At 42.9% G+C, this 15,050-nt stretch overlaps 2 protein-coding genes across 8 annotated transcripts in view; one reads left to right on the top strand and one right to left on the bottom strand.

Annotated features, from left to right (window-relative positions):
- Positions 1–15,050, bottom strand: part of CLVS1 (clavesin 1) — a 140,626-nt gene that overhangs the window by 6,182 nt on the left and 119,394 nt on the right. The window lies entirely within an intron of this gene.
- ASPH (aspartate beta-hydroxylase) overlaps positions 1–15,050 on the top strand; it is a 262,524-nt gene that overhangs the window by 214,249 nt on the left and 33,225 nt on the right. The window contains exon 25 of one of the 7 annotated variants that reach the window (XM_024742547.1): positions 1,756–1,970. The exons of the other annotated variants lie outside the window; for them this stretch is intronic. Coding sequence (XP_024598315.1) covers positions 1,756–1,780 — 25 coding nt within the window. The 3' untranslated portion in view covers positions 1,781–1,970. Of the gene's footprint in view, positions 1–1,755; positions 1,971–15,050 lie in introns of those variants that run through there. 7 annotated transcript variants of the gene reach the window in all.

Here is a 15,050-nt window from a genome sequence, read left to right as displayed (position 1 = left end):
AATCACGAATCATAAATCAACAAAGCACTTTAACAAAAGGTAAACCTAAGTGTTTTTCACGTCAGCAAAGCTTTTCCCTATCAAAGTAAAGAAATAAAAAGTAAACCTCCCTCTACTTTGACAGTATAGTTAGCCACAACTTACTGAAATATAAAGAAGCCAGTCCAAGAAAAAGAAATATTCTATTGGTGTTTAAGTGAACTATTTTTAGAGTGAGCCAAACATTCAACTCAGGTCTTGCCTACGTGCGGTATAACTCAAATTTAAATGTATAACGTATTTCTATTTAACCATGATGGGTACTGATCTTATAGCAAGGAGGACAGAGCCAGGAGAAAAGGCACTTTCAGAAAGGATGAAATTGGGCTCACGTGTACATAGGACTAGAGCAGCTGTGTCCAACACAGAGCCCTAACCACATGTGGCCACTGAGGACTTGAAACTGGGCCGGTCTGAGTTGAGATGGACTGTAAGGATAATGTATACATGGGATTTCAAAGACAGTATGGAAAAAAAAGAATGTAAAATATCTCACTAATACTTTTAAAATTATATTGAAATGATAATTTTGTACACATTGGGTTAAAACATATTAAAATTAATTTCACGTGTTTCTCTTTACTTCTGTAACGTGGCTACAAGACAACGTAAAATTCCATGTACGGCTCACATTATATTTCCGTTGGACAGCCATGTTATTTAAGACCTCATTCCCTCCATCACACTTGCAGCTGAGCCAGAGTAATATACTAATCCTCATTTAGAAATTCATAGTCATCCCAAAGGACCACAGCAACAACATTACGATCCGTCATTGCCAGTATTCACGGTGCTGTTACTTTCCATGTGTAAACTCACTTAATCCTCACATTGACCCACACAGAGCCCGAGGTGGCACGAGAGCTGCTTTCTGAGTATCGCTGTCGTTGCTTGAATTCTAAACAGAAAGAAACTTCATCAGTCTAGATTCCATTCATTTGTTATCCTTTAGGTGAGAGTGAACACATACCATTATTTTACCTCTAAATGAATAAATAATATGAAAAGACTTTAGGAAGAAATTTAACCTACTTGAAGTGAAAGAAATAAGTCCTTTCTGAACATATAGCAAAATTAATATTAACTTTGTGTGACCACTACAGATGTTTTTTGCTGTTCATTGTAAGGGTCCTTGGAGAGCTGAGCTGACGAAAGAGAACTAGACTGGGAGTTCAATGCCTCTTCTCATCACCCCTGTCACTAACTTGCTGTCACTAACTAGGGCTCTATGGAACACCTCACTTGGCTTCTATGATCCCACATTTTTCAGCTGTAAAATGATCTCAGACAAAGGGCTATTTTTAACCCCAAGATTTCATGAAGTCTAGGAGACTGGGTTAAATCACCCATTAGTTCTTGAAAATAATTAGACGTCATTTTTCAGAGTTCTACAATTCAGACTTTAAGCTAATTTGCTCGGATAGTCTAAGTTCCTCTCTATCTCAGCATTTGTCTTTACCTCCTTCTAGAAAAGCATAACAATACTAAAAATGACAAAATTTAGCCAGACCTGGAAAGCCTTTCCTGAAGTCTGTGTATGCCCAATACACTTAGATTTCATGAGTCAAAAAGATTTACCTTTTAAAAATATTTTTGTTTCCGTAAGCTTCTAAATATTGAATTCAGAGCTGCCAGGTGCTACTTAATAACGACTTTCCTGTGTCACTGCAAAGCGTTTTAGTTTATTTAAAGAAACTTCTTGCTACATGTCCGCAGGTCACAGTTTCCTGCTGCAGAGTAGCTCCCATCCGACCTGGAGCCACCAAGGGTTTTCCAGTGTGCAGAAAAATTCCAGCTGGCACTCAGCAAATCTTGCTTGTCACATCTGAAATCAGTTTCAGAATGTTTTGGAAAGGAAGATTTCAACACACACTTTAATTGGATATTTTTAGAAGTATCACCTCCAGGAGAGTTTCCCATCCCCAAGGCTGGTTATTATAATTACTGTCATCATCTCATCTTGGCCATCAACAATAACAACCACACCATCTAATATGTGCAGAAAAATTCCAGCTGGCACTCAGCAAATCTTGCTTGTCACATCTGAAATCAGTTTCAGAATGTTTTGGAAAGGAAGATTTCAACACACACTTTAATTGGATATTTTTAGAAGTATCACCTCCAGGAGAGTTTCCCATCCCCAAGGCTGGTTATTATAATTACTGTCATCACCTCATCTTGGCCATCAACAATAACAACCACACCATCTATTGAGTATTTATTTCATGCCAGGTTCTGCACTAATTATTTAGCCTGCATTATCTTTATTTAAACCTCACAATAATTTTCTGAGGTGAGTATTGGTTGATTTGCAATGTTGTGTTAGTTTCAGGTGTACAGCACAGTGATTCAGTACATATATATATATTCTTTTTCAGATTCTTTTCCCTTATAGGTTACTACAAAATATTGAGCTTAGCTTCCTGTGCTATACAGTAGGTCCTTGTTGGTTATCTATTTTATATATAGTAGTGTGTATACGTTAATCCCAGCCTCCTAATTTATCCCAACCCCCGGTCCTTTCCCCTTTGGTAACCATAAGTTTGTTTTCTATGTCTGTGAGTCTGTTACTGTTTTGTAAATAAATCCATTTGTATCGTATTTTACATTCCACATGTAAGTGATACCATATATTGTCTGTCTCTGTCTGACTTACTTCACTTAGTATGATAATCTCTAGGTCCATTCATGTTGCTGCAAATTACGTTATTTCATTCTTTTTTATGGCTGAGTAGTATTCCATTGTGTATATGTACCACATCTTCTTTATCCATTCATCTGTTGATGGACATTTAGGTTGCTTCAGGTCTTAGCTATTGTAAATAGTGCTTCTTTGAACACTGGGCTGGGGTGCATGTATCTTTTCAAATTAGAGTTTTCTCCAGATATATGCACAGAAGTGGGACTGCTGGATCATGTGGTAACTCTATTTTTAGTTTTTTAAGGAACCTCCATACTGTTTATGGTATAGCCATAGTGGCTCCACCAACTTACATTCCCACCAACAGTGTAGGAAGGTTCCCTCTTCTCCACTGAGGTGAATATTGTTAATTCTGTTTTGCAGATCAGGAAACTGAGCCTTGGAAAAGTTAATTCATTTGCTCAAGTTTCCACAGTTAGTTGTGGAACTAGAATCTGAACCCAAATATGACTCTATAACCCACATTCTTAAACACTATGCTATACTGTACAAGAAATACCTACAACTTGGTAAGAAACCAAAGGATACGAACATATATCCAGAACTGTTAATATTCAAGTTCTCAGAGAAGCATTTCTTCTATTGGCATCGACGAAGCCAGTGGTTAACAAAATCATCTATTATGTATTAAAACTTTATTTTAGGCACGGTGATGAAATCAGAAAAGAAAATAGCAGAACTTCATTCAGGAAAAAAAAGTGTTCTAATAATTACCTGTTGTACAATCATATCTTCATCTATAATGACCAGCAAAGAATTTAATAACACTTCAAGATCCTCTCTTTGAAGTGTACAGCATTCACCCAGATACCTGGGAACAGCTCTACAGAACTGGAATATCAGCCAACATGGAGAGTCCATTAGGATGGAGAAAGGGAGCAGATAAGATTATCTGAGAACAGAGCTCAGCTGCCAGAAGACAAATCAGGCCAGGAACTTGGAGACGAGGAGGAAGGAATGGAAGGAAAGACCAGGAAAGGCCACGGTGGAAACTGGCAGCTGCAGTTGGAGGTTCCGCTTCATTTATTTGCAAACCGGTTTATTGCTCTGTATGAAGCGATGCATCCCTGTCATATTAACTCACAGTTTTTCACCGGTACAATGAGGACAGGATATTACCACATTCTCTAGAGGGCTATGAGAGATAAAAGATACAATAAAGTTCTTGGAGCTCTTTCAAGGAGAAATGATTTCAGTTGGAAAGACATCATTTTACCAACACTTCTCTGAATATGATCTCTGAGTATAAACAGCTGATAGTCTTTCTGGTAACAGAGGCAGCCCTCGCCTGCCGTCTTGAAGAAAACCAAAGAAAAGAATGCAGATATAGAAAATAGATATAGAGAAGAGGATTGTTTAATTATAAAAATATTCTTAATGTTACCGAGCAATTTCCCAAAGCATTCCTTTAAGCAGAGTCGCCCTAGTGCCCCTGAGGATGAGAGTGTTCAAGGTCATAATTAGTGTGTGTTGTGTTCCTTCAGAGGAACCCCAGGCAGCAGAGTGAGGTCTGCAGATGTCTTAGGACCAGTCTGTAGCTGAACCAGATGACTGTCCTTGCCATGAGCTCACATTCTGTGTGTGTGCAGGTTTCCAAAATGTTGAGAAACAGAATGCATTGCTATAGATAACTCCGATGTGGATTCAGGTGTCCTGAGCGCTCAGAAGATGGTTCAAATAATACATTTTCAACCTGCAGGTATCTCTGGGGAGTTTTTTAATACTACCAATCCTATCTTAAAATAGCAACACAGCAAACGGCTACAGGTGCTGGCACCCCCTGCTTTGAACACACTCATCTTTCATTAGAATTAGACGGGCACAAAGAGCTGCCAGGCACTTTCAGAGCATCCCTAATTTTTCCAAATTCTTCTTCTCCCTGTGAAATGGATGGTGCACAGCCTCAGTGGAGTTCCTTTGCTAGAACTGGAATATGGTGTTCTGAAGCAGGTAGAGAAATGCCAGGGGCTGCCACCAGCTGAGACCATGAGGATGACTCATTCCACCTGAGTTTGAAAAGGATGGCTAGGGTTCTCGATAAAAACTACCTTCTGTAAGTCTGTTTTTGAGTCAGGTGACTTAAATGGATCTAAATGACAGAACGTTAATGGATCTTCTTTGATAGTACTAAATTAGCCTGAATATCAATTTTCTTCCTGAGTAGCTGTAGCTTCCCCACTCAGAATGGGGTTTGGGGACAGCACAGTACATGAAAGTATGACAGAGTAAGTTGCTTTTCAACTGTGTCTTAAAGACAGGGTACAATCCGGGCTGGCGGGAACGGGAACAGACATCCAAGACAGCTGCAGTGCTTTGCGCAAAGGCAAATGCCCCGAAAAGGTGCTCTGTAAGCCCCCGTGGAAGGAAGGAAAGGGAAGGAAGAAAGGAGGGAGGGAGGAAGGAATACGCAAAAGTGTGAGAACAGATGTGATAAAGGAGACAGAGCATTGGGCTTGGAATGAAGAGAACTGAATTTACAATATTTTGCCACCTACCAGCCCTGTGATCTGGGCCAAATCATTTAACCTCCGTGGGCTTCAGCTACTTGATCTATAGCATGGGGATAAGAAACTGTCTATTTTTATTAATTTTAATCTATTAAAATTCTCTATTTTTAATCATATCTATTTTTTTTAAATTCTCAAAACCTGAAAGGCTCAGTTTTTCAACAACCCTTGGAATAAGTCCAGGAACATCTGTGTCCAGTCTCGCATGTGGGGAAATATTCCAGTCTAGGGCCTTGCCACTTAAAGTGTGGTCCCCAGACTAGCAGCACCCATACCACCTGGGAGCTGGTGAGAAATGCAGGTTCTCAGGCCCACCACAGACCCACTGAATGAGAACCTGCATTTTAACAAGATCCCAGTGCTTTGGACGCACATTACAATTTTCAAAGCATTGCTCTGGAGCTGTCACTACCTGGCTAAATAATTGTGGGGCAGTAAGAAACCTTCCCATCCCAGGTTCGCCTAAAAGGAAATCTGCTTTCATCTACCTCAAGAAGAGCTGTAAGGATTTGTCAGGTGTGGCTCATTCAAACCAGATTCCTGCTTCTGTTCACTCATTGATGCAGTATCTTAAAGAGTCAGAAGAGCTCATGAAATGCCAAATTTATCACTGGGGAAGAGCTCTCGGTTTAGGAAAATCTACCTTCAAATCTGGGAAATATTTCAAGGGGCAGGAAAACATTTTGGAAATTCAAAGTTGAGCAATCCTGCTTTCCCACTTCGCGTTTTGTCCGTGTTCATGTCACACAATAAATTTTTCAAAAGTTTTGAGCATGTCGGTGCTTTGTGACCACCTAGAGGGGTGGGATAGGGAGGGTGGGAGGGAGACGCAAGAGGGAGGAGATATGGGGATATATGTATACGTATAGCTGATTCACTTTGCAAAACTAACACACCATTGTAAAGCAATTCCACTTCAATAAAGATGTTAAAACAAAAAAGTTTTGAGCATGTACTGTATGCTAAATAAGGAAGGGAAAATATCTCTGCCGTCAAGGTATTCACATGGAAGAGATACAGATTAATGCAAAAACGCCTGTCACTCTGGCAGCTCTGTATACTCTCATTCCAGAGAGTTGCCCAGACTCAGTATCAACAGCTCACACACAGTTTGGAAACACCCTTGGAAAGTCAGGATTGTGCTGTCTCCAAGCTGGGCATCACTGTAAGTGCTGCCCCACGGGACGGATGCAGTCAGAGAAGCCTTGTTCGCGTGGCTAGTGGGGCTGACACAGACAATGAGCATGGAAGATGGAAGCAAACGAGAAACTTCTGGAAAGTGAGAAGTGCTGGGAAGCAAATGAATCAGGGCACTGTGACAGAGAGGGCCTGGGGAAAGGGGGTCTTGTTCCTTTAGTGAGGATGCTTCTCCACCAAGATTAACGACTACTGTGATTCAACTCGGATCGCTGTTTTATACTTTGGTTCCAACTAAACGTTTCAGAATAGCACAAAAGTCAGATTTTAGAGTAATGCATCCAGATCTGTGTTCAGTGGGTAGAAGCAACAAGATTGGGGAGAAGGTTATGTGTTCAGTTTTGGACACGGTTAGTGTGAGGGCTTGTGTGGCATCCAGTGAGAGTAGTCAGCTGCTTATATGGTTCTAAAGCTCAGAGGAGAATTCTAGAATGAACATAAGTTAGGGGCTCCAAGGCATAAAGGGATGCAAGCCACGGGAACAGAGGAGAGCTCCAGAGTGAACATCAGAGTGGTAGGAGGTGAACCAGAAGTGGCTTCCTTGAAGCCAAGGGGGTAGAGTGAGAGTTTCAGGAAGGATAGGGTAGTCTGCTCTGCTGACCTTCTCCCCACTCAGTTCCTCCTCCAAGTTCCCTATCTTGGGAAGCAGAAATGTTCTCCAGCAAGTTACCCAAGCCAGAGACCTCCAGTCATTCCTGAAATCTCTTCCCTCTGTTCCCCATAATGACTTTATCATCAGATCATGTTGATTCGACCCACTAAATATCGTTGAGTCCACCTTCTCTCTGCTTCCACGCACACAGCCCTGGTCCAACTACCGCCATCTCTTGCCTGTACTATTGCGGGAGCCCCAGACAGTCTCCGTGCATGTACCATCCCTCACTCCAATTCATAATTCTCACAAAAGGCTGGGTGAGCCTTTTCATAAACTCATATATTCATGTCACTCCCCTGCTTAAAACCTTTCCATGACTCTCCTTTGCTCTTGGGATAAAGGTCAACATCCTTCTCAAGACCTATGTGGTCTTGCATGCCCCACACACACCTCTTCTCGTCTTACTTTCTGCTCTCCAACCTCTCTGGGCTTTTCTGTTCTTGTTTTCGTTTTAATTCTGTATTTCATTGAATCTAAGATGTCATCATTTGTAAGACAGGTCCTGATTTCAGAAATTTTTAATTAAAAAAAATACATCTTATAATTGGTAAAACACGGTCGTCCCAGGAACCACCCTGCTCCTTCCAAATGCAGGGTGTTTGCTCCCCCAATTCCACGCTTCTCCTTTCACCTGGGAACCTTTTTCTCAACCCTCAAGTCTCAGTTTATGCGTTACTTCCTCAGGGAAGCCCTTTCTGACCAGCACCCCTCCCAGACCAGATTAGGACCCTCAAGATGCACCTCATGGTACATCGTCATTGTCAAAGCACTTGTCCTGGTGAGAATAAACCAGCTGTTTGTACAGTGATGTGTTTAAAGTCTCTCTCCCTTCATAGGCTGTGGACTCAGAGAGCAGGGGCAGGGTCTGCCCTTCCAACCACTCTATCCTCAGCAGCTAACACTTCTCTTCATCCTCACAGCACAATAAGGCAGATCTAATAGTTTTTCCCTTTGGAGAGAGGAAACCAAGGTCACAGAGAGATAGCTACTCAGGTCACACGGCTCCTGATTCGAACCCACAGAATCTGATGTAGATCCTGGTGTCTTAATGACTCTATCTTGTACTACGTCTTGGTGTCTAGTAGGTCCTCAATACATATTTGCTGAATGAATAAATGAACAAAATTTTCAAAAAGATAAGTATTATAGTTAATGAAAATTCAGTAACTAGGAGAAATAATCAGACTAAGGAGTTAGTTATAGATACCCTTAGAGACAATTTCAAATTCTGATCAAACATTGATTAAAATAAGACGATGATACTGTCTTACTCCATTATGCGTGGTTGACTATTAACCTCATCACTCTACAAAGTCCTCTGTTCCTAACAGCATTTACTGTCATACAGTTCCTTCCTTCCTTCTTTCCTATTTCCCTTCTCCTTTTTTCTCCCTGCCTCTCTCCTTGCCCTCTTTCTTCCTTCTTCAGAAAATGTGCATTGAGCATCTATTATATACTAGGGTATTTGTGAGGCACGGGGTACATATTGGTGAATAAAACAGCCCAGCCCCTGCCCTGAGAGGGTATATAATCTATAGAAGGGAGATTGAATACATAAGCCAACAGATGTGTGATTATGGGAGTGTGATCCCTATTAAGAAGAAAACAGGGACTTCCCTGGTGGTCTGGTGGCTAAGGTTCTGCGCTCCCAATGCAGGGGGCCTGGGTTCAATCCCTGGTCAGGGAACTAGATCCCACATGCTCCAGCTAAGAGCCCACATGCCGCAACTAAAGATCCCACATGCCGCAACTAAGACCTGGTGCAGCCAAATAAATAAATATTAAAAAAATTTTTTTAATGAAAACAGTGCTCAGTGACAGAGGAGAGCAGAATGGGAAGGGAGGGGTCTTTGGGACGGGGAGGGTGAAGAACTCCCTCCAGGGCTGTGGGTGGAGAAGCCAGCCCTGATGAAAGTGTGGGCCACGAGCCAGGGGAGAACATCTCGGAGCAGGGAGGCCCTGGAGGCGGTGGACAGAAGCCAATGTGGCAGGGGCCTGTGATAAAGGGGAGCAGCCTTTATCCAATGCAGGGAACCAGTGGGAAGTCTGTAGAGGATGTTGGGCAAAGGGGTGGCATCATTATGATTTTTAAAGATTACACTTAAGATTCCATGGATAATAAGTTAGATTAGAGGGACAGAGAGGAAGGAATAACACTAATAAAGACCAATAAGGATAGAACTGCTATCCAAGCCCAAGAGGGCAGGCTTACACCAGGACGGGTTGGTGAGTGGAAAATCAGTGCTCCTATGAAGCCTAGACCTTCTTGGCAGACAGAGAGGAGGAGAGGCATGGGGTCTGTGTCGCTAATTCCCCCCGCCCTGACTTTGCCTTCTGTGTCCAGCACCCACTGTGCATGACCGTCCTGGGTGCAGGGCTCCAAGGGTACAAAATTCCTGCCCTCTGCACACATTAAGGCAAAGAAGAGGGAGATGGCCAGTGTAAGGCTGACTCCTAACCCGGAATTCGAGGCATCTCCCTTCAGGCCACCACACCTGATCACTGCCTGCTTCTCTCTTAGGGAGTTAGGAATTCCCAGCGTTAGTGAGAAACTTCCACTGGGAAAGAAGTTAAAACTCTAAAAACCTGGAAATCCTTACGAACCATGCTGGAGAAGGAAAGCTACTACTTACCATCCTGTTCCTCCATAGGACGTCCTGGGTACTGTCTCCCCCTGCTGCCATCTGACTCTGACAGCGACCCCTGAGGTTATATCCACTTTAGAGTTGAGGCAGCCAACACTCCACGTGTGCCTAACATCACATAACTAGAAAAATCCGTGGAAGGAAGTGACCAGAACGCACATCTAGTCCCATAAGGGGAGACTGGGGGTGGGGGAAAAGGCAAGTGAGAAGAAGAGAACTGTAAACGCTGCCCCAAAGTCTCAAAGCTGAAGCAAGTGGCTCGGTTAGGATGCGGTGACACGTGCCTGGAGCCCCTGAGGCCCGTCTTGAAGAGCAGTGGAGCAGAGGGAAGCCGGGCCAGCGGGGCTGATCGCCGTCATCACAGGGACACAGGCAGCTGCATCCCAAATGGGGCCCTGAAGGAGTTTCCTACGAGATGCTGAAAGCTCAACAATGCTCACTTATAGCCTTGACGTGAGAACTCGAACACTGCAGTTTGGATAATTTAAGCCCAAATAGGATCTACGGCAGGTTTGCCTAAACCTGAAAAGGAGCTGAAATTCTCTAGGCAAGCAGCGCATTGTTTTTATGATTGACACTTCAAAGAGATTTTTATCACGTGTCATGTCAAATATTTGTTTTCATATACGATCACTAAAACTTATACGAGAGACCCACTGCTAGCTAGATGTTGGGTACACACAGCATCAGCGTTATTGGAATCAGGCAAAATGTTTGTCCACCAACAGCAATATGTTCACAAGAAATAAGCTTTCTTTGCTTTTCTTGCCTAGACTACATCTCCCTTTCCAAGTAATTGCATCTGACTATGAGTCTTCAGCAAACAGGAGTCTTTTTCAGAACAGACACTGTGAGTAGCCAAACACTTTGCACTTGAAACTACACCCAGTCACACCCACGTCTGTTCATTTTCCTCTAATTCAACCCTACTTCCTGGCTTTGCCAGGAGCTTAGAACTCTTTATCTCATAATCTGTCATGTCATTCGTTAAAAAAGAGGAGAACGTGGCATCCCCCCACCATATTTTATCTGGCCTCATTCATGTCCTTATGGACTGAATTCATCGTAGATTTTCTTCCATTCTAATGTTGCATGGCTCTATAGGATGCATTTGCAAGGAGATGCACCACCACCCCCATTTCTGCCCCAGCAAAGTTGTATAAAAGCAGGACATCCATCTCAGCCGGATGCACAAGTAATGATGAGACTAGGCAGCTATTTTTCTCGGTTCTTTAAGATATGTTAACAGTTTCCTGTCAGCATCCACGCAGCACTTCAGTATCCAATAACCGACATAAAACACCAGGCACGTGTGGCGCACCCATCAGGTCTTTGCTTCTAGAAGTGACGATATGTCAGGCATTAGCTGCCTGAAGAGGAGTGACACCCCCAAAGTATGAAGTTCAATCCTGTTTGAGCTATAAACCAGTCACAAGACAACTTACAGGGCAGCAGGGACTGTGGGGCATTCATTAAGAAATGACGCATTGTGTAATTTTACTGAACATAACCTCCATATGGAACATCTGTTCCTGGGCCACACAGTAAAATGGGCCCTTTTTTGCCCCGACTGCTTAGAAGACAAGGGTCCTCCTGTTTCCACACCGCCACCCCTCATTCTTTTCGTATGGGTTGTATTTCATGATGATGTATTACTTCTGCCGGAAATGAGTGGTTATCCAGCAAACGCGTACATTCACCCTATAAAACGAGGAGTACATGCTGAAAGATCACCAAGGTCATGGCCAATTCTATTGACAGCTGAAAACAGTTAGAACGACTTTTTTTTTTTAACCACCCAGGCAGGACCCAAAAGGGAACAACATGGCCAAAAATTTCCTTCTGGCTCAGAAATCTGAACTTGATCCAAGCGTTCCCTCACCCTCTCCCCACTCCCTCCAAAAAAGCAGATGGCTCACAATGTCTTTTGACATCGTCCTACTTCTTCCATGTGGGATCTAGGAGAGGACTTTAGGGAACATAGGGACGAAGGCGTTTTGTCAAAGGGATCAAAAGCAGTCCTTCCACTGTGTAGCTGGACAAGACCCCAAAGCACTGGCCCCTCTGATCACCCGGTATACAGGCTGGATGATGTGGACCATTTCTCTGGAAGCTGGGGCCACTCCTTCCTGGCATGAGTGAAGGTGCAGCTCAGGTCTTTAAGGCCTCTTCCTCTACAAACAAGTTTCTGGATTCCTAACAAGTTCTAAAGGTTTAATAAATAAATGAAAACAGGAGTTATTGCATATACTCAGCCAAACTTTATCTATGATCAGGCTGCATCAAAACCCCCCAAATTACTGGAAATGACAAAACTTGCCAGTTTTGACGAACGAATGGTGTTATCTCTAGCTAAAAAAATAATCCTGGGAACAAACATCTTTACATGTAAATACACACTGAAGGCAGCACAATCATTGCCGTGTCATGCCAACTTAGAAAGTCGGTATAGAATTTATAACTAAAATGTTACATGTGTGCTCTTCTACGTGGGTGCTGCAGTATTGCCACTTTTTGCCTTGAGGTGCTTTGCTCACACTGGTCTTTTGATTCCATGAGGTACAGGGGCCTGTGATCTCAGCACAGAGGAGCTCTCCCTAAATACCTATCAAATGGATAAGGCCAGGCTTCTATACCACTCTTTGTATCTTCAAAGTCACTTTGGCTCTGCTTTTCCTCAAAGTGACTCCGTCTGATTTGGTGGCTGGTGCGCCTGCATCACAGGTTGGGTTTAGCTGTGAGGCCCCATTCAGCTCACTCACTGTACAAGGAAAAAGAAAATGTGCCTTTCTGCCTGTGGTAATTTCTGGGCTTTTGAGAAGGAACCATGGCTCCACCATCATCAGGCTAGGAGTTCCTCTTCCAGGGTTGAGACACGAATGTTTGTTTGGAAAATTAATGAGCTGAATGAGACTGGAATCCCAGATAGTACATTAAAAACATCATCATCGTTGTCATCCCTTTCCTTGAATAGCAGGGATGCCAGATTGAGCCCAGATCAAAATGCAGATGTATCTGAGCGCACTGCGAGGGGACCTCCAGGAAACAAAGGATGAAAATTGTGAGTCAAAGTTCAGCCCGGTTCCATGAACTTAAATCAGCTCCCTGACTTTCTCTTTCGAATACCCGGGCAGTGTTTTCCATCCTCGTAGCCTCTGGGAGATGAGTGTACTGTAAGATGTTAACAGCTGCTCTACTCAGAAAGCACCCTCTGATGAAATAGCTCTGGTGATGCAGCTTTTTTCCCCTGCAGGACTTCTCAGGACCTTGACTATGATAATCAGATGAAGAAAAATATTTTTTAAATCTTAGTACCAGTGGAAAAAAAGCATAACTGTGTACCATATATACTTATATATTTTTTAACTAAAAAATATTAAGTATGTATGGAGCACCTGCCATGTGCAGGATACCATGCTTTTGGCAGAAGCCAGCGGTGTGGCCAAACCAAAAATCTTCAGACTGAAAGTTAGGACGCTGAGCTTGATTCCCAGCTATTCCACTGAAGCAGCAATAGGCAAGGGGATGGGGTGGATATCTTTACATGATGGTTGATGGTCCACAAAATGTAATGGAAATTTACCATCTGTAAGACTAAAATTTAAGTTAAGCATCAAATAACTTTGTTTTTGTTAAAATTAAAGATCTTAGGAGAGTTTTGTAAATAACACTGATTCCATCATGGCAACACGAGTTTGTGATTACTTAATAAATGCAATGTTCTCATTACCCAACATCTATATGTGTGTGTGTGTGTGTGTGTGTGTGTGTGTGTGTGTGTGTACACACACACACACAACCATGTGGGGGACACCTGATGATCTCCAGATGACATCTAAGGACCTCCTCCAGCTCTAAAATCTCCTAAGTCCCTGATAATAAGGAGAATGATAAAATGTATTTTATATGCAATTTTAGTATTTTATATACAGTTTTTGTGGAGGTGTTTATCCTGCAAACGGAAGCTGTCTGCAGTGGTTTAGACAAGAAGAACCTGCTGGAGATCAACAGAGGATGGCCTTAAATAGACTGTTTTTCTCCCTGGCTGCCCTGGTACAGACCACCTGTCCTTCCGGTATGGAGGGAACACACCGATCTGGTCTGCACCCCTTCCTCTTTCTATAACAATCTGGTTTAGTCCGGGATCTTACCCCGCCCTCCACCAGAGTGACCACATGCCCAGGCCTGGAAATTCAGATGCACATGCGCCCTGCCTCAGTGATGGGCTCAGAGACGGCGCAAAGCCTGGCTTTTCAGAGGCCTCCCTTTAACGTTCGCCCGGAAATGCGGGGAAAGACACTTTATTTCTTTGAGATCGTCAGCTCCATTGCCAATAGCTGCCATCAGGGTCGACTAAGATTGGGAGCAACCAATGGAGGCATGAAACAATGCATCTGAGAGCAATTTGTCATCTCTCCTGGGCTGCAGGGGGGCTGGCGATAACCTCGCCTTCTCAGTGCTGGCTCTGAGCAGACTGTACCAAACCGGCCGCTTCTGCACAAGCACGGCTCCACCTCTAGGGAAAGGCTTTAGTTCCTTACTTGGAATCAAGATCTTAGGATAAAACTTACATAGGATTTAGCACCAGTAATTTTAAAAAAATATATGTGTATGCATTTCAACATACACATATATCCATTTGTACATAAACACCAAATATATAGTATACATATATGTACAAGTACATGTGTAGATGTCTACACGTATAATACCTACAAATATATTTTAAAAAGTAAAACCTTTCCAAAAATGCTCCTCAGCCACCAGTAGTTACGTCAAGATTGTGTATGGGTGTGCCTTTTTAATGATATCCATAGCCATTTTAATTACTTTATCAGAGATATAGGCTAGAACCAGAAAGTAATTAATTAACCAAACCTAATAACTGAAAGAGATGTCACAAAATCTGTGACACTGATTTAAAGACCCTGCACTTCCTTCATGGGACAGAAATTCCTGGCCTGCCCTCCCCAAACTGAAGCAGGGCTGCTTGTTCCCAACAAGCCATTCCCTCCTCCTTCCAGGCAGCAAAAGCTCCCTCAGTTTGGGTGTTGTCCTCCCCCTGTGAATCAGGGTGGACTCCTGCTTCAGAAATCTTCACTCGTGCTGGACGCAGGGGTAAGGACCTGGGTTCTGGTGGCAACCCCTGAGCCACTAGAATAAACATTCCTGTAGCCACCTTACTTTGTAACTTCTCATTATGTGAAATAATACATTTTCCTTATTGTTTAAAGCAATGCAGTTGGAGTTTTGTCATATTTGCAGCCAAATAATTATGTAGAGCCTAATACAAAGCCTACTCACTG

The sequence above is a fragment of the Neophocaena asiaeorientalis genome, unplaced genomic scaffold (genome assembly GCF_003031525.2).
Source record: "Neophocaena asiaeorientalis asiaeorientalis breed wild unplaced genomic scaffold, Neophocaena_asiaeorientalis_V1.1 scaffold226, whole genome shotgun sequence".
NCBI classification, from domain to species: domain Eukaryota; kingdom Metazoa; phylum Chordata; class Mammalia; order Artiodactyla; family Phocoenidae; genus Neophocaena; species Neophocaena asiaeorientalis.
The sequence above is the reverse complement of the archived record's forward strand: the minus strand, read 5'-3'. Positions and strand labels throughout refer to the sequence as shown.